The 26773-nt window shown below is 37.3% G+C and overlaps 1 protein-coding gene across 2 annotated transcripts in view; it reads right to left on the bottom strand.

Annotated features, from left to right (window-relative positions):
* DHX9 (DExH-box helicase 9) overlaps nt 1–26773 on the bottom strand; it is a 63392-nt gene that overhangs the window by 15564 nt on the left and 21055 nt on the right. The window contains exons 1-15 of one of the 2 annotated variants that reach the window (XM_059147054.1): nt 25620–25756; nt 24754–24800; nt 22873–23009; nt 22481–22570; nt 22229–22390; nt 22003–22080; nt 21001–21192; nt 8882–9023; nt 8352–8434; nt 6395–6551; nt 4107–4207; nt 2392–2605; nt 2117–2211; nt 1757–1830; nt 452–604 (exon numbers count right to left, since the gene is read on the bottom strand). In XM_059147054.1, the coding sequence (XP_059003037.1) occupies nt 452–604; nt 1757–1830; nt 2117–2211; nt 2392–2605; nt 4107–4207; nt 6395–6551; nt 8352–8434; nt 8882–9023; nt 21001–21192; nt 22003–22080; nt 22229–22390; nt 22481–22570; nt 22873–23009; nt 24754–24784 (1709 nt within the window). In that variant the 5' untranslated portion in view covers nt 24785–24800; nt 25620–25756. Of the gene's footprint in view, nt 1–451; nt 605–1756; nt 1831–2116; nt 2212–2391; nt 2606–4106; nt 4208–6394; nt 6552–8351; nt 8435–8881; nt 9024–21000; nt 21193–22002; nt 22081–22228; nt 22391–22480; nt 22571–22872; nt 23010–24753; nt 24801–25619; nt 25757–26773 lie in introns of those variants that run through there. The other variant, XM_059147053.1, reaches the window with a different exon arrangement.

Here is a 26773-nt window from a genome sequence, read left to right as displayed (position 1 = left end):
CCTTTAAAAGATCAGTGATAATCAGAAAATCAGGAGCAAACATGCCATCATCGACAATTTCACTCTTGCCACAATCTTTTTTTAAAAAAAGATTTTATTTATTTACTTGAGAAAGGGAGACAGTGAATGTGAGAGTGTGAGAGTGAGAGCACGAGAGGCAAGAGGTCAGTGGGAGAAGTGGAGCCTGATGCAGAACTTGATCCCAGGGACTCCAGGATCATGACCTGAGCAGATGACGGCAGTTGCTTAACCAACTGAGCCATCCAGGCGCCCCTCACTCTTGCCACAATCTTTTTATTTAAGCCAGGTTATCTATCCTACAATATGTGTAACTTGAGGCACTGATGTGCTCTGAGTTTAAGTTCATAGCAGGATGGGGGCAACAGGGAATGTACTCTATGAAGGGGTGAAGAAACAAATCTGCAGTCTTTATTCAAGAATTGGGTCTTACCTCTCAAAACGAGCTCGACTACACAGGTGAAAGCAGAATCCAGGCCGCACGCGGCCAGCTCGTCCTTTCCGCTGCTCAAGGTTTGTTTTGGAGGCCCATACTGTAGCATAGTTGGTCATATTGTTGTGGGCAGTGAAGAGCTTCACTTTCTGCCTAAATAGGAAACAGTGGCTAATTCTAAGACTCACACGTACCACCGGTACATAATTATCGTATTTCCGCTAAGGGATGGATGCTTTCCAGGTAGCTGTGCCGACATAAAGCCTGTGAACAGCACCAGAAGAATCTGACCACACCCTCTGAGTTGTCAACCTCCTAAGAGGCAGTAACAACACATCCGTGCCACTTTCCAGCCGACGGTCTTGGCCAGGTTACTAACCTTTCTGTGCTCCATTTTCCTCATCTGAAAATGGCTGTAATACTCTTACTGACCTCATAGAGTTTTTATTTATAAACATTAAGTGAATTAATGAATGAAAAGCATTCAAACAGGATTTGCCACATACATGAGAGTACAGAGTAATTATTCAACCCAAGTCTATCCCAAAGAGTATAACTTCCAGGCTATCTATGATCTAAAAGTTGATGACCTCACCAAGCAGTGCCCTCACAGTCCTGCCAAACCCCTAAACAACCTCACAGTCCTTCAACATTCCACATGGGCAGCTGGCACTACGACTGGAGCTGGCACAGGGGAGCTGCGTGCTAGTTACCACTCCCTGCAACGGGCACTGGCAATTGCCAGGGAAGTGGAGGGACTATGTAGAGAAGACATGGGGCACAAGCTAGCCAGATATAACAAAGCTTTGCCTTTCCTGTCCTGGATATCAGTTACCATGTAATTGTGGACTTTATCTGTACACAATGCATCCTCGTGTATTTCCCAGGCTCATTATATACAAATACGAACTCTTAATTCTTAAGTAAATGTCCCGTAGATAGGTATTTGTTGTAAGATAAATATTGCCCATCTTAATAAACTAAACAGTATGAGTCACTGTATGGCTATGATCAATAGAAACACCTAATGAGAAATGAGCAAATATAAGCAGACAAGAGTGGTGGGAAACTCAGAAATTACAAGGGTCAAGCCTTGTCAACTTTCTACCATGACTTGTGATAAATCAACATCAAGAATTACTAATTAGCCTGTAACCCAGTATATACAGTACACAATAATTTAGAGAACACAGGACTTCAAAAAAAAAAAAAAAAGGGTGATTTTGATTCTGTTACCTGATACTAAATACTACATGGACCATTATTAAGATTTATTCTAGGCAAATAGGTTCCTTGGAAACTTACTTGCAGGAGTCAATGACATAAACAACATCATTTATGGTAATGCTAGTCTCAGCAATATTTGTGGACAAAATAACCTGTGAAGAAATATCAAGAAAAATTATACTTCAGAAAATATTTTCCTGTTATGCACTTAAGAGAAGGATTTGCTTATGTAACAAGTGTCAAGATAATTCCAGGAGCCTTAAAAAAATCACTCACCACCCGACTAATGAAAAACTTACTAAGCTCAGGAAGACAAGACGCCTTCTTTCCCTCCTCAATTTAGCTGGACTGTAACTTGGGGGGGTCGTTCCCTGAAGGCTGTAGTATTTAAGATCTATGTAACTTCCAGCCCCATAAGTGTAAATGTTTACTACTTACCTTGGTTACTCCAGCTGGTACCGGATCAAATACTTTGCGCTGTTCCTCTCGAGGAATCTGAGAATGCAGAGGTAGAATCTGATACCGATGGCTCCCTATAACAATAAGGAAAGGTTAAAGTCTAAAAATAGTCTATTTTAAAACTGCTCTATACTACGTGTATTTTTATCCAAATACTGACACAATACTACATTTTGTTTTCACATGCTGGCAAAGCACAAGCAAATCTATTCATTTTTTCACAGTCAAATATGTGAGAATTTAAAGACACATACCAAAATGTGGATTCATCTCCAAATGCTTCTGCATAGTATAAATTAAATTCCAGCCAGGCAGAAAAACCAACACAGCTCCAGGAACATTAAGGGTCTCAATGTACTTAAGAAGAGCTTCAATGAGTTCAAAAGGGGTTTCTTTTTCATTCAACTGAGCCATGCTCATCTTTGTTTCTGGACCATATTCATCACCACAGATGAGGTTGCAATTTGCCTGCAGAAAACAGGGAGATGTATTTTCAATTGTCTTAATGATTACAAGTCACAAGTTGTCTCTTAAATTTGTCCTTAACATTCAAATAACACCTAATGTCCTTATTAATTCTAGTTGATTAGTCATATCTGACATACAGAAGAAATTTAATTTCTAAAAATGTAGAACCTACTACGTATTGAGATACTTAATTTTCCTCAGGACCAATATTTCCCACAGGCAATATCTAAAATTCAAGCACAAACTCTTAAAAATTTGACTCTGAAACTTCTAATGGCTCCTTCCACCAAGTATATTTCTTTCTTAACGCTTTACCCCATTGGTCTCTCAAAAATATTCTCCTCACTGGTTAATGAACTGCTCCAATGGTCCCGTGCATCAATTACCATAATTACTTTACCTATATACAACACCTCCTTGTGTAATTCCCAGACTCATCTTATACCAAATATGAAGTTCTTTAACTCTTAAATGAGTGTCCTGCTGGCAGCTCATCTGATCATCTATTTCTAAAATAATGTGGTCTGTATTTACTAAAAAGTCTGCCTTAAAATCAGTGCTAAACCAAGCCTTCAGTAAGAAGAAAGTTGTTATTACAACTGGTCTTTTTTCTGCCTGATAAACTTTCTAGTTGCTATTCATTTATATCCTCTTACTGATTAAAAATATTCCAGCTTATTTCCTATCAAATCCTGTATTGCTGTTTTACAGTATTTATTCCGTTCAAAGTTTCAGATATAAGATGCATTTTTACATTATCATTTGTCCAAATCTCAAAGTTAAGTGTCACTTTTTTTCTCTTTCTTCTTAAGAAATCCCTTCTAACTCCCTGGTTTAATACCCTCCATCTGATAAAGTCATCACACAAAGACTCTCTAATCTAGGAGAATAGCTGCTGCTTTGAAAACTTTATTGTACATACGGATCACATGGAGATTTTGGTCAAATGTACATTCTGATTTAGTAGATCTGGAATGGGGCATAAGATTTTGCCTTTCTACCAGCTTGCCAGATACCGTGATCTAAGGAAAACAAACCCCTGCAAAATGGGACTTCTTTCTAACCACATATGGCCTCTAAACATATTACTTTTTCCTCCTTTTTCTTTTAATGACTTAACTTGTGGTATGAAAAGAGCTTATCACTGAATACAGACTCCTTTGGAGTAAAATACATCAACTACATCGTAGTTACTTAAAAAAATTTTTTTTCTTTTATTTTTTTAAGATTTTATGTATTTATTTGGCAGAGAGATCACAAGTAGGCAGAGAAGCAGAGAGGGAGGAAGGGAAGCAGACTCCCTGCTGAGCAGAGAGCCCAATATGGGGCTTGATCCCAGGACCCCGAGATCATGACCTGAGTTGAAGGCAGAGGCCTAACCCACTGAGCCACCCAGGTGCCCTAAAAAATGTTTCTATAATGCTAATTCATTACATGTTTTTACAAAAATCATTCTGTTTACGACAATAACAATGAAAACTTTCCATGAAGATTCACTTACATCATCATCCTCACCACCATCATCTTCCTTATCCTTCTTCTTCTTGTCCTTTGGTGGAGGAATAAAGTGGGTCATCTGAATACAGTCTTCCAAAAAATATTCTGCCAAGACAATCCAGTCAGGTGAGTACTGTCAACATTCAGAATGGAGATGTCTTCAAAACTCATTTTCTAATTCATAACTCAAAACGACCTTAATAACCTCCTAACTGATTCTTCATAACTAGCAAGGAATTCCAGTGATAATAATTAACCTCTTTTTTCCAAACTCAGTGTCCCAATCTCTTGGGCCTTGAAGGAAGGTGAGGTATCTCTCCTACATGTTCCCACCAAGCAAGACAGGGCATCCTCAATATACAATACTCAATCAAACATCTGTGGAATGCCCACAGGGTACATGTACTGTGCTGTACCCTCCCACGAGGAAAGAAAGAATGTGAATACAGTAATGTACCACAGTCCATCCTTCCTCCACCAGGATGTACACATAAAATGGGTTCCCTTTAGTTAGGACTCTTACATCAGGAAAACTGGAGTATCTGCTGACCAATTATATTCCTGGGGTTCTAAGCTGGGCCCAGAAATGTCTCATAATCTATAGCTCTAATGATCTGTAACAATTCCCCCCTCTATATGCTGAGTCCCAAAGTGCTACTCTTCACATTGTATCAAGGGTACATACAACCAGTAGGACTCATCACTAATGATGTTAAACTTGTTCACCTAAAGTGGTATTTGTCAAGTTCCTCCAAGTTACTGCAACAATACATACGAGAGTATACAAGTATACTCCAAGTCACTGTGAAGTTATTGTTGTTTCTCCCTTTCCATACTCCACAGAAGCACGAGACACTCAAGGGACAGGGAGATAAGCCTTACTTTTTTAAGGTAAGAGGGAGAGTATCTCTATAATTTTTTTGGAGTTATTCCATACAAGAGATTTGTCTTTATTACCCATTTATTTATTCAACTACCATATGGACTCATGGATATTTATTTTATCCTTAGGGTTATAATCCATACTATGTTACTTTATTTATTTTTGTTCAAATTATTCCAGCTCTTTCAGGTTGGCTCCTGTGTCCCTCTGTCTCCATCACTGTGGTCGGCAGACAGAGCTAAGAAATATATGAAAGCATACTCACCCATGTATCCATACATATTTGTAATTATTTCTGTATCGATTCACTTGTAACATGACTTCTTACTGATGTTTCCAGAAGTTATCATATACTACATGGCTCATTCAAGCCTTCCCTCCTACTTAGCTATCACCTCTCACTCCAATAATAAACCTGGCTCCACTACCTGCCATCCACTTAATTATTTCTTCAATCTCAATACACATGTAAACAGCTTTACAACTGTCAACCTGTACCTTCACAGGATACAACTGCACTGGCTTTTGTCATAGAGCTCCCCTTAGTTCTGAATTTCAAAAAATAGTGTCCTGACATAGCCATTTATTATTTCATACCCACACAGCAAATTTTTTAGCTTATTTTCATGCCCTCAATTTATGGTAGAATTCATTTTTTTAACCAAACTATTAAAGGACTATCCTAAAAAATGGTGATAAAATATTCTGAAGTAAAGGTGTGGGGTGCCTGGGTGGCTCAGTCAGTTAAACAAACTACGTGTGGTTTCAGTTCAGGTCATGTTCTCTGGGGAGATCAAGCCCCTTATCCTCAGGCTTCTCAGGCTTCGCACTCGGCAGGGAGTCTGCTGCTCGCCCTCTCCCCAACCTGCTCCCCCTGTTCTAGTTGGCCCATGGGTTCCTACACACTTGCAATCTCTAAAATGTATAAATCAACCTAAAAAGGGGGAAAAGTGAAAGTAAAGGAGCTCTTACCTTTCAGAAATACTTGATCCTGACACACTCACCTTAATGTCATTTTAACTTATGCCTGCTCTGGCTCTAAGAAAGATTCTCTTGTAATGTGACTCTGGCTGCTTAAACTTTTTAATAGTATTTCCCATAAACATCTACAGGCCATAATGATTTACACATGACAGTATGTAATTCTGAAAGTTATCTTTGCTATAAGGAAAAGGCAGGGAACTTACTGGATATGGCAACTCCCCAAGTAATGATGAAACCTGTTCCTGCTCTTCATATTGTACTCACTTCTGCTTAAGTAAAAGCCCAAGAATGCTATGAGGCATTTGATATTCTACCTTGGCCTATATTTTAAATGTCTTTTGAACTATTACTCCAATTTCCAAGATTAAGAAAATGCCAAGTCCAATGCATAATTCACCCTCCCACCTCACCTCCAAACTATTTACCTTGAACTGGGTAAGTCCTCCCATAAACTTCAATGATGGGGCAATTGAAGAAATATTCACAGAACATACTGGTGTCAATAGTAGCAGACATGAGAACAATGCGAACTTCAGGATAAGCCTGAACCACATCACGCAACACTACCAAAAGGAAGTCGGTCTATTAAAAAACACAAATGAAAAAAAAAAAACAAAAACTGTGTAAGTTCATGCTAGTAAAAGACTAGACCAACAGTTTGCTTGTGTTATGCAGAAATCAATGAAACTCAGTTTCTTTGGTGGCTTGCAGAAGTGTAAGATGAAGGGTTACTGCGGGATTGAGTAGTATTTTTAAGAGCATTTGCAGCCTAATAGCTACAATTTAACAGGGATTAAAAATGAGTGTTATTTAGGTAGGAGAAGGGAGAGGAATAAAAAATTAATGAGAGCAAAGAACTCATCTCAAAATTCCCAGTCAAATTTGTATTTGTAGTCATACAAACTTTAACTAGGGAAGAGGGACAGCCGTGATGAACCAAAACTCAGTTATCGATCCACCTGAAAAGCTAATCTTAAAAATACTGGGAAGTTCTTATTTGGTTCAAACGAAATAATGGCCAAAACAGTTACAACTTAATAAGATAAAGTACCCATCTACCTACCAAACAACACAAAAGCTTGGGGGAGAAGTGATAATTATAGGGTTGATTTATTCTTAAGTATTCGACCTTCTGACTATTGCAATGTTATCTTTTGAGTTGTTTTCTAGCTGTTTTTTAATAATACATAAAACATAACTGACTTTTGTAATTAACTTTTTCATCCAGCCGCACTGTTAAATATTCCTGTTCCCTATTATTTATAATAATTGGTCTCTAAGTTGGATAGGATAAGGCTCATATGAAAGAGACTATAAAAAGTTTCTAAAAGGCATTTTTTCATTTTTCATTTTTCACTGTGAGCAGTACATTTACATAGACCTGACAAGTCTATATTTCCTGTCAGGAAAGCTGACCAAAATCACTTATTATTTTTAGGAAAATTATAATTATGATCCATGATGTTTCCAGTAAGATTCGGGATAAACTCTAAAAACACTTGCATATTGCCATGCTAGTGAAGATAATACTGAAACATTTCATTTTAAGTTAATCAGAGAAAGAACATGTTTTCAAGAGATTTTTGAATGACAAAAAAATTTTACCTCACTGAAAAATTTCAGATTTTAAAAACTATCTAATAAACCAAATTTTCTTATTCATTTTAGCTCAACCATAAAGTCAAAGTATAGCTATACAAATATACATATATATAGCTATACATTATACATATATATAGCTTAAGAGAAGGTCCTCTAATCAGTGTTTTGAGCAAAAGCAGCTTGGTAATAGTCTGAATGACGTACTGCCTATTCAGGGACACCTTTGTTTGGATATGTAAAATAGTGGCATAAAAACAAAATCATAGCTACACTACCAACCTTTAAACTACACAATTATATAGTAATTGTATACAAATTTTGCCAAAGACCAAAAAGAGTTATGAAATAAATTCTAGTTTTTTCCTAATTTGGCATAATTAACATCTGAAAAGATCAGAGCTTCAAACATCCAGAAAGATATTACTAATTATGCTGAATTTAAAACTTAAAAAATTTATCTCCGATTAATCTTCAGTTCAACGAAAAATGATTAAAATTCTATCAATGATTCAGTCATAAACAGTCCAGCTGCTCTATTATGCTACCTCTTACTGATCATCGTAACAATATTCAACAAGAGGACTTTTAGAATTCTGTGCATTTAACTAAGCAAAAAAGGTTTATTTGCCTTGCTAAAAACAGGTATCCAGTATCTTGGTGACTAAAGTTCCTGATTTTGATAGAAGATATAAAAAGTGGGAAAAGGGAAGACATTCTACTTTGATTTTTTAATTCAGAATATTAACATTAGTACTTTACAGTTACTCTCAAATTACTTACATTTATGTCTCTTTCATGTATTTCATCTACAATTACATGACTGATTCCTCGAATGCCTGCTTCTAATTTTCGTAGGAGCACACCTGGAAAAGGAAATGAAAAGAACAACTGGAGATGAGTTTCTATGTTGACTACAGTAGGGAGGTATAAAAATATGTAACAAAACAAACATTTAGGCAATCAACTACGTTTCAGTTAATAGAACTCCAGCATCATTTTAGGGAAGAAACAGTAATCCATATATTTAAATTATTAAAAGGTAACTGTGTTCTGAAACACATTTATCCAACAAAAAGAGTATTACAAGACATAACTCTGGTAACCTAAGCATATTTTATCTTCTCTAAGCTATAAAAACCAGTAGTAACATAAGGTTCTCCATTTAGAGAAAAAGTGCCGTAAGTTCTACTGAAACGAAAATTCTGAGACTGGCTTCTTATTTCCAGCCACTCTGCATTGTTACCAAGGTTCTTCATAAATAATACAATATAAACTCCAAGTCAAAGACCAAAATAAAACAAATTACTTACCGACAGTACAAAACATTATACTGGCATGAGGACGGGGAAGGACTGACTCAAATCGAACACTATAGCCACAGCTTTTTCCGGGCTCTTCTCCTCTCTCATAGGCAACCCGCTCAGCCACAGAAACTGCACTTATTCTCCTGGGCTGAGACAAGAAAGAAAAAAGAAAGTGACTAAAAGGTGCAAAATTACAGATACATTTGCTTATTAGGGTTACTGAATTACTGTAGCAACTCTGTCCTACCGCCAGCTCGGCAATCAACACAAAAAATAATAGTAATGATCATTTTTAAAAAGTTCCGAAATCTTTTACAGTCATAACCAAAAAAAATTACCACTTAGTTTATAGCAGACTCTTAAAAATGCTGTTTTTCATTTTGTATATAAAACAATTCTCAAGTTTTTATAGAAAATGTTTTCACCACTGGCCCAAATCTTAATATTCAGAGTAACTGTCCAGTAGGAAAGGCAACAGGGCACATATCGAAGTTCTTGTAACTGCCTATCAAAGTGAAGGTACATGTTTAAAAAAATTATTTATCTAAGCAGTATTAAGTATTAGGAAGGTAAATAAGCTCCTTCTTTGCCATATCTACTATAGTCACCTTTCATTCAATCATTTTATTAATTCAAAAAGGAACTATTCATTGCATATTTGCTTCAGGTGCTACAGACAGTGCTAGAGACAGAAAACTAAACGAAATCACTCTTGTTCTTGACGAGCTTATATGGCGAGGAAAACCAGGTGTATATTACTGTTTCAAGCAATAAATATGCCGAGCCCAAAGGGAATGTTAAGTGTTACACCTTAATTTTTCTGAAAGTAAAATTTTCTGAAGTATTCCAAATTCTTATAGGCACACAAAACAGTATTTACTTGGTCGATACTATGACTATTACTAAACTCTGAAGGTACAGATAGGGAGGTACATGCAGATTTATAAAGACTGAATGTTTCTAAGTTGCCTTGCATTTGATTTTGTCAATAAGTTCTTGATGACAGCTTGTACTTTAGTTCCTTGCTCAAGAAAACTTTTTCTGAGTTTCATACATAAATACCAATATGATATCATCCCAGCTGATGACATGACTATTTAGGAAATCAGAGACAAATAACCACCTTAAAAAAGTGTCTGAAACAAAACCTCAGTAACTTCACTAAAGCTGCTATTTTTTTTGAATCAATATAAAACATGATTTATTTATTTTCATATCCCTAATTTAAGGTCCTGTAGGGTATGGGGCTAGCAGCAAATACAGATAAATATACAATCACCTAGTTTTTATATGCATCTTGTCCACAAACGTAAGAGATTAAAAGAGATCTTCCTGAACACATGGTGTTGCGTTTTCCCGAGCTTATACTCTGGTTTATATGCCCTGACTTGCTGAGCTATGCTAGCTTTTACTGACCACTACTGACCTGTACTCTGCACCTCACTAACTGTGAGTAAGTGTTACATGAAGCACTGAGCTCTGGATTTAGCCCTCAAGAGAAAAGTTCAACTACATTCTTACATCAGGAAATGTAAAAATGATATTCCACTAAACGTACAAAATACAGCATTTTCTGGGACCTTTTAATAAGTTCACTGCTTTCTACAAATAGATAAATTCTTTAAAAAAAAATTTTTTTTATTTGAGAGAGAAGCAGACTCCAGCTGAACAGGGAGCCCAATGCAGGGCTATGACTTGAGCTGAAGGCAGAATTTCAACAGACTGAACCACCCTGGCATCCTAAACAATAAATTCCTGACACCTCTCCTACCTCCTTGCTCTATTTTGGTCTTTCCTAAAGTTTTCAACATTCCTACTAAGTAGCTGGCTTCTAGATGAATTTCAAATCTATGAGATTATCTGACTCTTAGGAGGTATATTCATATGCTCTTGGGTACATGGGGATTGCCTTTACCTCCTTAGGGCTATTTTCAGGTCTATGATCTTTATATATAGTTTCCAGCCTCCTAAAATGACTATGGACAGCAGATGACATATTCCCTAAGCAGTACCTATTATAGTTCTTAATTCTATATGGCCCCCAAACACAACTGTCTTAAGAGACTCAAGAAAGCCACCCATGATAGAGGTTACAAATTAACACAGAAGGTCTATAACAACCATCTTCAGAAGCACTATGGGCCACATTTTCTTGAATACACACACAAATCAATATCAAGATGACTACGCTTTCAAACACACAAAGAAACAAATAACCTCACAATCTTCTTCCCATATTTCTGTATGCTTCTGACTTCCCAGCTTCCAGTATCCTCAATAGCCCTGACTTTAAAACAAAAACCCATTCAAACTACATACTGAAGATATACAACGGAATACTATGCACCCATCAAAAGAAATGAAATCTTGCCATTTGCAATGATGTTCATGGAACTAGAGGGTATTACGCTGAGTTTATGAAATAAGTCCATCAGAGAGACAATTATCGTTACAATCTCTGATATGAGAAATTTTAGAGGCAGGGTGGGGGGTTTGGTAGGTAGGGAAGGAAAAAATTAAACAAGATGGGATCAGGAGGGAGACAAACCGTAAGAGACTCTCAATCTCACAAACTGAGGATTGCTAGGGGATAGAGGGTTAGGGAGAGGGTGGTTGGGTTATGGACACTGTGGAGGGTATGTGCTGAGTGCTGTGAAATGTGTAAGCCTGATATTCAAAGAACTGTACCCCTGTAAAATATAATACATTATATGTTAATAAAAATAACTAAAAAAATAAACTGCATACTGAAGAAAAACATTTCTTTTATTCAAAAATAATTAGATGGGATTTTTCCTGAGGTGAGAATAGCAAAGTGCATAAAAGTTAAAATATGTATACCATCTGACCCAGTAATTCTGTGTTTACAAATTCCAATGAAATGATCAAATGAGTATATAAAGATGTATGTACAAGTGTGTTCATCTCAGCATATGTAATACCAAAATATTAGAAACAATCTTTAAAAAGCTCCATCATTTAATAACATGCATAAAATGGGAAATTATTAAATTATAGAATTATATTGTTGCTCTATCACAGTATACTGTTACACAAAGAGGACAGATTAAGATGGTATATAGTATACATCAAGTCTGAAAGGATAAAGATCTAAGTAAAAATGTTTACTTCTGGGGGCGTCTGGGTGGCTCAGTGTGATAAGCCTCTGCTTTTGGCTAAGGTCATGATCCCAGGGTCCTGGGATCGAGCCCCGCTTCGGGCTCTCTGCTCAGCAGGGAGCCTGCTTTCCCCTCTCTGCCTACTTGTGATCTCTCTGTCTAATAAATAAATAAATAAATCTAAAAAAAATTTTACTTCTGGATGATTAGCTCTGGACTTGGCTTTGCTTTTAAAATTTACTCTATTTTCTAATTACCCCCCAGTGGGCACACATTACTTTTAGTTAGAAAAAAGCAGTTAAAAATAATCTTCAAATTTTCATAATCCTTGGCTCATTACAAATATTCACAGGATAGGCACGTTGTGTGGGAGAACACTGCTCCACACAGAAGATTACTGATGAATGTTTAAACATTTCTGACCGTATGCCACTTGATAGCCTACGAAGAAGGTGCTCTACTTATCCCTTGAATTATTTATCCCCTTTCTCTTGCTGTGCTTCAGTAACTGTTTTACTGCCCCACAGTGAATAAATACAAGGCAAGGTTCACCGGCAAAACATCTTTTACCTATACCTGCAGATCTACCTTTCCACATATGGCTTCACTATTCCTCTCTTTACTATTCTAGAGTATAGTGATAAGTGATATAGTGTAAGTGATAAAGTTAGGAGTCATGGTTTAAGCCATTCTGGTTTTTGGTATTTTTTTAAAGATTTTATTTATTTATTTGACAGAGAGAGAGAGAGAGATCTCAAGTAGGCAGAGAGGCAGGCGAAGGATGGGGGGGCAGGTCCCCTGCAGAGCAAAGAATCCAATTTGGGGGTCAATCCCAGGACCCTGAGACCATGACCTGAGCCGAAGGCAGAGGCTTAACCCACTGAGCCACCCAGGTGCCCCTAAGCCATTCTGTTTTATGTATTATGGACTAGAAGTCCATAGTAACTCTTAGCTTGCACTCTATGACTAGAGATACCACATATAAACCAGGCACAGAAAAACCTAGGTAACATCTTCATGTGTTTCCTATAAATGGCTAACAAGTGGGAGAAAAAAAAGATACAACAGTGATATTGCTACAAAAATTACTATTGTTATCTAAGACTGACTTAACAGAATACTATGTATTTTTTAACTTTTTTTTAAAATGTATTTGTATTTTATGGATTTTATGTATTTGAGCAGGGGAGGGGGAGAACGTTCACAAGTGGGAGTGGGAGGGCAGAAGGAAAGGGAGAAGCAGACTCCCCACTTGGCAGGGACCCCAGGATCATGACTGAGCCGAAGGCAGACACTTAACCAACCAGCTGCCCTTCAAGTACTTTGTATTATTACAAAACATTTTAAGAATATTAAAAACTATATTCTACAATGACCAATCAATATGCTCAGGCCCATCTTTTATATTCCAGGTAGGATGTCAATACATATTCAAATGTGGTTAACTGAATCTTAGACCCTATCTTCAGGGCTGAACTACAGATGTTTCTAAGACAAAGGAAACACAGTACATACTTTTAAAGACATCATGGGAAAAAGGTATCAGACTGATTTTGGGACAAGCACTAAGACAAAGATGCATTATGACAGTTCAAAGTCATTTGTCCAAAATCAGAAAACAAGCTACATTCCCACACCAATGGAAATTTTCAAGCAAAAGTTAAGTGACCACCTATTATGAACATTCTACCCAGAGAAAAAAGATGGAATAATTCTCTGAAGTATCTTTCAATTTCATGCTTCTCACTTCACAAAGGAGCAAAATTAAAAGAGGACTAAGTGAAAGCTGTTTTTATATGCAAAGTAAAATGATATCTGACCCACATTCCACCCTTTATCTCACTGCTAATATCTGTTAGAGCCTATCCATCAAAACCTGTGCATCTCACAGATAAAACCACTGGAAATGTCCAAATTATCTGGGAAAGGACACATTCTAGTAAGCAAATTATACAAAGTTTAAAACTGTAATACAAAAGCCTATTTTGTCTAGAACACATAAAAGCGATTTTTGGTAGATTGACTTGGCTTTGCTATCAGATGGCTAGTGAAAAAAACACCTCACTTGAGCAGGAAGTGATTTTATTCTACTCATGACATGTGAACAACTTCTGAGTGAGAACACAGGTTTTCAGCTCATCTGCTCTTCCTATATGACTGAACTGTATTTTTTGAGATTAAAAGTGGAGAGTGATAGTAAGAAGGGAGTACAGAGCAGCACTCAAGACTCCTCTTCTGAACAACAGACATTCCTGAAAAATACACCTCCTGTAAGACAGGTAGGCATTAAGAGCAAGGATATCTTCGCATCTGTGTTCATCAAGGATATCGGTCTATAGCTCTCTTTTTTGGTGGGATCCTTGTCTGGTTTTGGGATCAAGGTTATGCTGGCCTCATAAAATGAGTTTGGAAGTTTTCCTTCCATTTCTATTTTTTGGAACAGTTTCAGGAGAATAGGAATTAGTTCTTCTTTAAATGTTTAGTAGAATTCCCCCGGGAAGCCGTCTGGCCCTGGGCTTTTGTTTGTTTGGAGATTTTTAATGACTGTTTCAATCTCCTTACTGGTTATGGGTCTGTTCAGGCTTTCTATTTCTTCCTGGCTCAGTTGTGGTAGTTTATATGTTTCTAGGAATGCATCCATTTCTTCCAGATTGTCAAATTTATTGCCGTAGAGTTGCTCATAGTATGTTCTTATAATAGTTTGTATTTCTTTGGTGTTAGTTGTGATCTCTCCTCTTTCATTCATGATTTTATTTATTTGGGTCCTTTCTCTTTTCTTTTTGATAAGTCGGGCCAGGGGTTTATCAATTTTATTAATTCTTTCAAAGAACCAGCTCCTACTTTCGTTGATTTGTTCTATTGTTTTTTTGGTTTCTATTTCATTGATTTCTGCTCTGATCTTTATGATTTCTCTTCTCCTGCTGGGCTTAGGGTTTCTTTCTTGTTCTTTCTCCAGCTCCTTTAGGTGTAGGGTTAGGTTGTGTACCTGAGACCTTTCTTGTTTCTTGAGAAAGGCTTGTACCGCTATATATTTTCCTCTCAGGACTGCCTTTGTTGTGTCCCACAGATTTTGAACTGTTGTATTTTCATTATCATTTGTTTCCATGATTTTTTTCAATTCTTCTTTAATTTCCCGGTTGACCCATTCATTCTTTAGAAGGATACTGTTTAGTCTCCATGTATTTGGGTTCTTTCCAAACTTCCTTTTGTGGTTGAGTTCTAGCTTTAGAGCATTGTGGTCTGAAAATATGCAGGGAATGATCCCAATCTTTTGATACCGGTTGAGTCCTGATTTAGGACCGAGGATGTGATCTATTCTGGAGAATGTTCCATGTGCACTAGAGAAGAATGTGTATTCTGTTGCTTTGGGATGAAATATTCTGAATATATCTGTGATGTCCATCTGGTCCAGTGTGTCGTTTAAGGCCTTTATTTCCTTGCTGATCTTTTGCTTGGATGACCTGTCCATTTCAGTGAGGGGAGTGTTAAAGTCCCCTACTATTATTGTATTATTGTTGATGTGTTTCTTTGATTTTGTTATTAATTGGTTTATATAGTTGGCTGCTCCCACGTTGGGGGCATAGATATTTAAAATTGTTAAATCTTCTTGTTGGACAGACCCTTTGAGTATGATATAGTGTCCTTCCTCATCTCTTATTATAGTCTTTGGCTTAAAATCTAATTGATCTGATATAAGGATTGCCACTCCTGCTTTCTTCTGATGTCCATTAGCATGGTAAATTCTTTTCCACCCCCTCACTTTAAATCTGGAGGTGTCTTCGGGCTTAAAATGTGTTTCTTGGAGGCAACATATAGATGGGTTTTGTTTTTTTATCCATTCTGATACCCTGTGTCTTTTGACAGGGGCATTTAGCCCATTCACATTCAGGGTAACTATTGAGAGATATGAATTTAGTGCCATTGTATTGCCTGTAAGGTGACTGTTACTGTATATGGTCTCTGTTCCTTTCTGATCTACCACTTGTAGGCTCTCTCTTTGCTTAGAGGACCCCTTTCAATATTTCCTGTAGAGCTGGTTTGGTATTTGCAAATTCTTTCAGTTGTTGTTTGTCCTGGAAGCTTTTAATCTCTCCTTCTATTTTCAATGATAGCCTAGCTGGATATAGTATTCTTGGCTGCATGTTTTTCTCGTTTAGTGCTCTGAAAATATCATGCCAGCTCTTTCTGGCCTGCCAGGTCTCTGTGGATAAGTCAGCTGCCAATCTAATATTTTTACCATTGTATGTTACAGACTTCTTTTCCCGGGCTGCTTTCAGGATTTTCTCTTTGTCATTGAGACTTGTAAATTTTACTATTAGGTGACGGGGTGTGGGCCTATTCTTATTGATTTTGAGGGGCGTTCTCTGAACCTCCTGAATTTTGATGCTCGTTCCCTTTGCCATATTGGGGAAATTCTCCCCAATAATTCTCTCCAGTATACCTTCTGCTCCCCTCTCACTTTCTTCTTCTTCTGGAATCCCAATTATTCTAATGTTGTTTCGTCTTATGGTGTCACTTATCTCTCGAATTCTCCCCTCGTGGTCCAGTAGCTGTTTGTCCCTCTTTTGCTCAGCTTCTTTATTCTCTGTCATTTGGTCTTCTATATCACTAATTCTTTCTTCTGCCTCATTTATCCTAGCAGTGAGAGCCTCCATTTTTGATTGCACCTCATTAATAGCTTTTTTGATTTCAACTTGGTTAGATTTTAGTTCTTTTATTTCTCCAGAAAGGGCTTTTATATCTCTCGAGAGGGTTTCTCTAATATCTTCCATGCCTTTTTCGAGCCCGGCTAGAACCTTGAGAATTGTCATTCTGAACTCTAGATCTGACATATTACCGATGTCTGTATTGATTAGGTCCCTAGCCTTCGGTACTGCCTCTTGTTCTTTTTTTTGTGTTGAATTTTTACGTCTTGTCATTTTGTCCAGATAAGAGTAAATGAAGGGGCAAGTAAAATACTAAAAGGGTGGCAACAACCCCAGGAAAATATGCTTTAACCAAATTAGAAGAGATCCAAAATCGTGAGTGGGGAGAAAAGGGATAAAAAGAGACTGAAAAAGGAAGAAAGAAAAAAAAAAAAAAAAAGAAAAGAAAAGAATTTTTAAAAAAAGAATACACCTAAGAAAAATGTAAAAAAGAAAAAATATATATATTAGATAAACTAGTATAAAATCGTTAAAAAAGAAAAAGGTAACAGTTAAAAAGGTCACAGATGCGAAAATACTCAACAAAATACTAGCCAATAGGATTCAACAGTACATTAAAAGGATTATTCACCATGACCAAGTGGGATTTATTCCAGGGCTGCAAGGTTGGTTCAACATCCGCAAATCAGTCAATGTGATACAACACATCAATAAAAGAAAGAAGAAGAACCATATGATACTCTCAATAGATGCTGAAAAAGCATTTGACAAAGTACAACATCCCTTCCTGATCAAAACTCTTCAAAGTGTAGGGATAGAGGGCACATACCTCAATATCATCAAAGCCATCTATGAAAAACCCACTGCAAATATCATTCTCAATGGAGAAAAACTGAAAGCTTTTCCGCTAAGGTCAGGAACACGGCAGGGATGTCCATCATCACCACTGCTATTCAACATCGTACTAGAGGTCCTAGCCTCAGCAATCAGACAACAAAAGGAAATTAAAGGCATCCAAATCGGCAAAGAAGAAGTCAAATTATCACTCTTCGCAGATGATATGATACTATATGTGGAAAACCCAAAAGACTCCACTCCAAAACTGCTAGAACTTATACAGGAATTCAGTAAAGTGTCAGGATATAAAATCAATGCACAGAAATCAGTTGCATTTCTCTACACCAACAGCAAGACAGAAGAAAGAGATATTAAGGAGTCAATCCCATTTACAATTGCATCCCAAACCATAAGATACCTAGGAATAAACCTAACCAAAGAGACACAGAATCTATACTCAGAAAACTATAAAGTACTCATGAAAGAAATTGAGGAAGACACAAAGAAATGGAAAAATGTGCCATGCTCCTGGATTGGAAGAATAAATATTGTGAAAATGTCTATGCTACCTAAAGCAATCTACACATTTAATGCAATTCCTATCAAAGTACCATCCATCTTTTTCAAAGAAATGGAACAAATAATGCTAAAATTTATATGGAACCAGAAAAGACCTCGAATAGCCAAAGGGATATTGAAAAAGAAAGCCAACGTTGGTGGCATCACAATTCCGGACTTCAGGCTCTATTACAAAGCTGTCATCATCAAGAAAGCATGGTACTGGCACAAAAACAGACACATAGATCAATGGAACAGAATAGAGAGCCCAGAAATAGACCCTCAAATCTATGGTCAACTAATCTTCGACAAAGCAGGAAAGAATGTCCAATGGAAAAAAGACAGCCTTTTCAATAAATGGTGCTGGGAAAATTGGACAGCCACATGCAGAAAAATGAAATTGGACCATTCCCTTACACCACACACAAAAATAGACTCAAAATGGATGAAGGATCTCAATGTACGAAAGGAATCCATCAAAATCCTTGAGGAGAACACGGGCAACAACCTCTTCGACCTCTGCCGCAGCAACATCTTCCTAGGAACAACGCAAAAGGCAAGGGAAGCAAGGGAAAAAATGAACTATTGGGATTTCATCAAGATCAAAAGCTTTTGCACAGCAAAGGAAACAGTTAACAAAATCAAAAGACAACTGACAGAATGGGAGAAGATATTTGCAAACGACATATCAGATAAAGGACTAGTGTCCAGAATCTATAAAGAACTTAGCAAACTCAACACCCAAAGAACAAATAATCCAATCAAGAAATGGGCAGAGGACATGAACAGACATTTCTGCAAAGAAGACATCCAGATGGCCAACAGACACATGAAAAAGTGCTCCATATCACTTGGCATCAGGGAAATACAAATCAAAACCACAATGAGATATCACCTCACACCAGCCAGAATGGCTAAAATCAACAAGTCAGGAAATGACAGATGCTGGCGAGGATGCGGAGAAAGGGGAACCCTCCTACACTGTTGGTGGGAATGCAAGCTGGTGCAGCCACTCTGGAAAACAGCATGGAGGTTCCTCAAAATGTTGAAAATAGAACTGCCCTATGACCCAGCAATTGCACTATTGGGTATTTACCCTAAAGATACAAATGTAGTGATCCAAAGGGACACATGCACCCGAATGTTTATAGCAGCAATGTCCACAATAGCCAAACTATGGAAAGAACCTAGATGTCCATCAACAGATGAATGGATCAAGAAGATGTGGTATATATACACAATGGAATACTATGCAGCCATCAAAAGAAATGAAATCTTGCCATTTGCAACAACATGGATGGAACTAGAGCGTATCATGCTTAGCGAAATAAGTCAAGCAGAGAAAGACAACTATCATATGATCTCCCTGATATGAGGAAGTGGTGATACAACATGGAGGCTTAAGTGGGTAGAAGAAGAATAAATGAAACAAGATGGGATTGGGAGGGAGACAAACCATAAGTGACTCTTAATCTCACAAAACAAACTGAGGGTTGCCGGGGGGAGGGGGTTTGGGAGAAGGGGGTGGGATTATGGACATTGGGGAGGGTATGTGATTTGGTGAGTGCTGTGAAGTGTGTAAACCTGGTGATTCACAGACCTGTACCCCTGGGGATAAAAATATATGTTTATAAAAAATAAAAAATTTAAAAAAAAAAAAAAAAAAAAAAAGAGCAAGGATATCAACAACAAAACAACCAAAAACAAAAAACAAAAAAACCAAAAACACCCAAACAACAACAAAAAAAGAGCAAGGACATTTTATTGGTCACAGTACTTGGGATTGGAACTTTCACTATTGAGGCAAAGGATTCATAACCAGTTTTGGGAGTGGGAAAGACAATCAAATAATGTTTTGTGAAGAAGAAAGCTAAGGGTCCTTTCTCAGAAAAATGTAGACCTATCATATTTTTAAAGCCTAAGATAGCACTGATTTTAAATGCAACGTTCATTACCTCAGAAATTTTTTTTTTTAGGCCAAAAAACCCAACTGTCGCATCAAACATAGACACCGATTAAAAGATCTACCTCAATTTCAGAAATTTTAAAAAATATGGTTTGTATGTGTATTCATAAATGTACAGGCACAAACAATTTTTACTATTTTGAGGTTCACTACTCCTCCCCAAGGACCAATTATGTGCCCCAGGTTAAGAATCCCTAAGTCAAGATCTGAGACAGACTGACAGGTGGTATCTGGCTTCTATGCAATGGTCGCTATCTGGGTGCCCAAAGTAGAGGGTTAGACCTTATGGAAACTGTTTTAACCTGAGTAGGCTTGGAAGCGCTAATTAGCTTCTCCCTAAGCTCTGGGACAAACTCGCAGGCATCACTTTTTGCTGGTAAGGTAATACAATACAGTAGCTAAAAGGAAGAATTCCAAAGGCAAATTGTTTGGTTTTAAATCCCAGTTCCACTACTTCCTATGTTAATAACTTGGGCAATTTGTTTAACTCTTTGTCTTAATTTACTGAAACAGAAATTCTAAATAAAATATTATGTACATCTTAAGAGCCATAATAAAATTTACAAGAGTTTAAAAATACCAACTGTTTTAAACAGAACCTGGCATACTTTAAGCATTCAGTTAGTCAGTCAACGATTAACTGTTTTGTTAGCTTCCCTCTTGCTCTGAGTATTAAGGTAAGATGGAGAGGATCAAGATTTGCATGTGAACCTGGGAAGAAAGTATTCTCAGTCTTGTCTGATTCTAGGCTCGCAGACTCCCTCTAACCCAGACAAAAAGAATCACCCACATGGTTCAGTTCAGCTTAGCAGTGAAGGAAATTAGAACAAGATTTAATTTTTTTTTAATTTTAAAGAGACTAATGTGGCTACAAATGGGAGTTAATCGAAGAATTAGAAATAACCTGACGGAAAAAAAAAAGAACCTGACGTCTAGGTGTTTCCAATTCTCAAACGACCAACACCAGACATACACCTTGTAAGCTGGCTTACTACTTACCTGAGTTACCACAATGTTACATTCTGCAGCTCGGTCATTCTGGATGAAGTCATCTAGAATGAACTGTGGAACTTGTGTGGTTTTACCACATCCAGTAGCGCCTCGGATAATGACAACTGAATTTTGACTAATTGCTTCCAGAATTTCACTTTCAAATTTCTTCACAGGCAGCAACTCTCTCTCCTGTAAGATCTATTTTTTTTTTTAATTAATTTTTTTAGAAAGCGAGAGAGAGAGGAGGGGAAGGACGAGGGAGAGAATCTTAAGTAGATTCCACACTAAGCACAGAGCCTGACGACACAGGGTTCAGTCTCAAGACCACGAGCTCATGATCCAAACTAAAACCAAGAGTCAGATGGCCAACCAGGTGAGCCACCCGGGTACCCCTAAGATCTGTTTTAGGAAAGCTCCATGGTAGTCTAAGTTTTACCAACACATACATTAGGAGCAACTCTAATAAAAAGAGCAAGTCTTTATCCTAAAAAAACTTCTCATCTCCATAAAAAATTATGGAAAAAAATCCTAAAAAAATCTCATCTCCATAAAAACATTTCTTTCCTCCAACTTCATACTCAAAATGTATTTTTGCATAAAACAATGTACATTTCTATCTCTAAAAGAACTGCTTCTCTTCACTGAATTTCTGAAGAATCTATCTTGTGACCTTGTCCACACTCTTGTATTCCTCTTTTCTCCCTGGACGTTCCATATACAGTCCCCTTCTTACAACATTTTAATGCTGTTTTACTCAAAAAATAGTGAAATATGCCCCCCCCCCCCGCCAAAAAGTTACTACTCGAATCTCTCTATTTACATTAACTAAGAATCCCAGGCCCTTAACTTAAAATAATTATCCTCAGAGGTGACTACAATTAGAGGTTTGATAAGTACCTTTGGACCCACTTCCTAGAAAGGGCAAAATATATTATTCAGTTCTTCTGCCCACACCTAGAAAGTTCTAAAGCTCTGGGCACCATATGTCTAAATAATTCACTGACTTACTGCTGGCAAATCATGATCCTGTTCCAGCTGGTACATTAACTCATTCTTGAGATCCATACTTATTTGTTCTGGAGTAGCCTGTAAAATGAGAAGGCAACGGTCAGTCAAACAAATGCACGTAACTTAGCTTCACATTGTAAACAATTTTTAAAATCTGGACATCTTAATGAAATATATTCAAAAGTAAAACACAAGAGTCTGAGCTCAAATACAATGCTGCACTCACATAAGCCAGAGGCCCCTCATCAATGTTGCTACTAGTCCAAGGATTCCAATTGGATTGTGGAGGTGACCAAGGAACCACACCCATTTGGTTTTGTCGCTGGGATGGCTCAAAGTGAGCCAATTTGCCAAGGTTCAGTACGACAGGCATAAAAGGATCATCAGGCTATTAAAAAATAAGAAAAAAAAAATACCAGTTGCTTGTTGGACTACAAATTTTTAATACAAAGGTGTACTAAATTAACTGTATGCTTACCGGGGGCACGATCTCAAGATTTAGCTCCTGAACGATGTTTTGCAGCTGATGTTCTAAATCTTGTGAGAGGTTAACTTTGTAAGGCTCCACCTACAGGAAAAGGACAGCCATGAAAATTATGCAACACACACATGAACACTACTCAAATCTACTAAAGCAGGAATAAGAGCATGTAGTACAATATTCTTAAAGTCAACGAGTAAATTCATCCTCAAGGTGTAAGAATGACTAGTGATTACTCATTGTCCACTCTATCATGCCAGAGAGATGTTTAGGGATGAATAGGGCCATTTCCCTTTCTTAAGGTAAGATAACTTCTTTAGACAAATACTAATCAAAAGCTAAAGTGAATCTTAAAATATCCCCCTGGGCTACTAAGTATAAAGACTCACTGTTTCTCCTTCTTTCTTCTTTGTAAGTCCAGAGTAAGCTTCAATTACTCCAAGATGGTAGAGTTGTCTGACAAGTGACAGGGCACAGGACTGGGCTGCCAGTTTTTTGTTTGATCCATGTTCACGTGCGAAAATCCCTAGAATTTAAAGAGAAGAGGATAAATCATCCAACTAAAGAAACATCTCATCATAGGCAACTAGGGGCTTAGATACAAAAGTGCCCCTGAACTACAGAGTATGTTATACTCTAAGTTCTTTTTCACATTAACTGCTAACCAAAAACAATTCCACAAACAGTATATCAATTAAATAACCATCTTGATTACAAGCAGATACTAAGATACAGACAAAACATTATAAAAGCAGAAAACCTATTTCAACCAAGCTGTCATTGTCATCATCTAGTGTTAAAATAAAGAAAATGCAGTTTAACTTTTGAAAAGCAAAACAAGGGAAGAAATGAAATGGGTCCAAAGTGGTTACTGAGTGCCAGGAGTTGGCAATCTTCTACAAAGAATCAGATACTAAGTAGTTTAGGCTTGGCAGGCCACATACTGTCACAGCCACCCAACTCTGTGGAACTAGCTTACTGGTTAAGCATCCAGTAACCTAGATGCATCCATAGACAGCACATAAGCTAGGGTTTTACAAACTATGGGCCCACGAACTAAAAATGGCTTCCATGTTTTTAAAGGGTTATAAAAAATAAGACAAAAATAACAATGGGTTATGTACATGTGATCTGCAAAGCTTAGAATATTTACGATCTGGCCTTTCACTAAAGTGTGCCACTAGCCCCTGACATCAACAAACAAGTGTAGCTGTGTTCTAATAAAATTTTGTTTTATGAAATAGGTAGTGGGCTGTATTTGGCCAGAGGCCTATAATTTGGGGATCCTGGCACCAGACTGAAGCCAGCAACTACTCAAATTCTTAAAGAAAATGCCAATACCAAGTCAATTCTCTAGTATCATTCAGCTTTACGAGCAGCCAAGGTAAGAAAGGGGCGCAGGTACTTTTAGGCCTACTAGCCAATTCAGTCAAATTAATTTTGAAGGTCAGATCAACAGCACAACAGGTCGGACTGCCTTTATCCTCCTCCCTTCACCTCCCGTCGACTCAAAGTCTGACTTATTTTTAAAGTCTAGGATAAAAAAATTCAACTCCAGCTCTCAATGATGCATTTGAAGGTTTGATTTTATGAAGAAAATCTTTCATATACTATACTATAAATTTAAATCCTTAGGTATTAGTTGCAGAATTCTCAAACTGAAAAGAATCTTAAGCTGTTTCTCTCAATTTGCAGATAAGTTAACAGGGTCCTAGCAATGTTAGTGACAAAACCAGTAAGCTAGTTCCTTACTTTCAAGCGTAACACACTGCCCGCTTGAATCTTATTAAGAATAAAGAATACACACAATTTTATCTTTGCCTTTTTATTTCCCTTATGAACACCCCCAATCCATTCCTGTTTCCTCAAGGTAACTTTTTCACCTCTTCTTGCCTCTAAGATTCTTAAAAGCTATACATCCACCATGGGGCTTCAAATGCTATCATCTACTCTACATCTACTCTACTTCCTAAATTTCACCTAACTCCCTGAACAAATTTATGTACAGAAAAAAAAAAATGTTTTGGAGCTCTCTGACTGGCCAACTCCTGAGCAGCCTACCACCTACCATCTCTTACCCTTTGAAATATAATACTAGCATGATTCTTTTTTTTTTTTCACCTGCGAACTGGGAAATTAGGCCCTCTAATTCATATAATTACTAATATTCTAAAACACCCTTTCAATTAATAAAGACTATATATGTGGCTGAAAACTTTAATGTATTACTCCACTATAAGACAGAGTATCAGGGAAGCAGTAACACTTACTTCTGCCCAGCTGCTTGATATAAATGGTCATTTCTGCAATAAAGCTCCTGTAACAACATATACAAAACAAGGTTAGGAATTTTACTGTTAGAAATTACTAAATCCAGGACTCCCAAATCAGGCAGGCTTTCCAACTGCTTAGGCAAGTCACAGCAAAAAACCACTGTAAACACTTATTTCTGCTCAGTCCTAGAACGAATCAAGTATATGTGAACTTCAAATACTGTACAACATGGTACGAGACAACTATAATCAAAGTTGACAAGCCAACTGTTCACGAAAAGAAAATGTTAAGGTTTTAGATTGTGTTTACTTACTCCAGAGGTTGCGGTCTCAATAGCTAGAACACATTCAATGAAAAGGAATTTTCCATTTAGCCTGGGACCAAAAAATACCACAGGCCCCAAATTCTTTAAATTATAGTTGTGATTATTTTAAGATTGCTTTGCATGGGCCACTCACTAATGACCTTAATCTGCTAAGATAAGCTAAATATATGCACGCATGCACACATACACATGAACATACGAACACTATGCATGTATCTGTGGCTCCTGGGGCAGGGGTCTGGTATCTGCCTGCAGTTGGAAGCAGCCCTTGATAACAAAAAACTTAGCTTATTGGTATCACACTTACTTAAACCAGGGAACAAAATATTTTTGGAAATTAGAGCCTAAATGGCTAACAGATTCTAGGGGGTGAATTTAGTTTCAATAAAACAACTGTCCTTTGAAAACTATATGCTTTCTGATCCTTCCACTGCTCAGGTACATTCTAGCCTTGACTTTGTGCTGTGAATAAAAGGTTAGGTAAGGCTTAAGAAAAAATAAATGTTAGACTCCTTCCTATACCTCTTGTGAACTGACCTTCAGGCACAGGGGCTTCAGGGGTCAAAGGCCACTGGCTTTCAGGGGAACAACATCCACCCTTTCATTAATGACACCGATGACAGTATGTTTCTCAGCCAGGCTTAAAGTCAGCACTCAATCTCATTCTCCTCCACCTAGGGGGAACAGCGACACCAGAAATCAGTTTACAATAGTATTCCATGTGATTGCTTAGTTCAGCCTAAGCAGCAGCACATGTGTGTATGAACACAGACCTCTGGTGTTGCTGTCTGTTATGCCTTTAAATAAAGGACATACAAGGAGATGCTGTCCTAGCTCCCCCAATTGTCTTTGCCTCCCTCATTGTCATATCCTGAATTCTTCAATTCTTTTTCTATCAAGAGTCAATAAGATATTGGTATCAAAACAGTTTATAACAAGCTTCAGAGACATTTTATTTGTTCTTAAAGTCACCAAGTGCTACTAATAAGCTTAATCAGTTCAGAAGGTATTTTGTCCTTAAAGAAAAATAAACAAATGGATCCTTTATAACCTCCAAGGGTTTTAAAAAATCTGATGTCAAATTAAGTATTTGAGAATTCAGGACTGAACAAACAGGAAGCAGGGGGAACCATGCTCAGAACATCATTTTGACCACAGCATTTAAGTTTTATTTTAGTCATAATTATTTTAGGATTACTAGATGCATCGAAGGGAGAACACTGATTTTCAAGGAAAATACTTTTAATGTATTTTGAATAATTTATTTCATATAAATAAAGGACAGCAAATTAAATCATCCAGAAGGTTTCCACTATAGCCTTCTTTCTCTTCCAATAAAAATATAGTGCCCCCAGAAGCGTCTAATCCGTATGAGCCTTCCTGGGAGTAATAATTACTACACCCTGGAATGCTCTCAGGAAGAATAGCAAGCAGGCTGAGAAACATACTGTCAACTGTTACAAGACCTCCCTTTATGTTCAGTTTTACATATTTAACAGAACAAAAGTAAGCTCATGAACTCACATACAAAGACTAAAGCTATCCTTCAGCTTTACAATAAGCCCTTCAACATCTCAACAGGACTCTTAAGAGCTGACAACTTTCCAAAACAAAAGGAAAATTTGGATCTAGATGCAATGCCCTCTACCTGAGACTTTAGAAGACAAGTATCTAACGTGACCCATTACAGA

This window comes from Mustela lutreola, chromosome 14 (assembly GCF_030435805.1).
Source record: "Mustela lutreola isolate mMusLut2 chromosome 14, mMusLut2.pri, whole genome shotgun sequence".
NCBI lineage: Eukaryota > Metazoa > Chordata > Mammalia > Carnivora > Mustelidae > Mustela > Mustela lutreola.
This window is presented reverse-complemented; position numbering and strand designations above follow the sequence as displayed.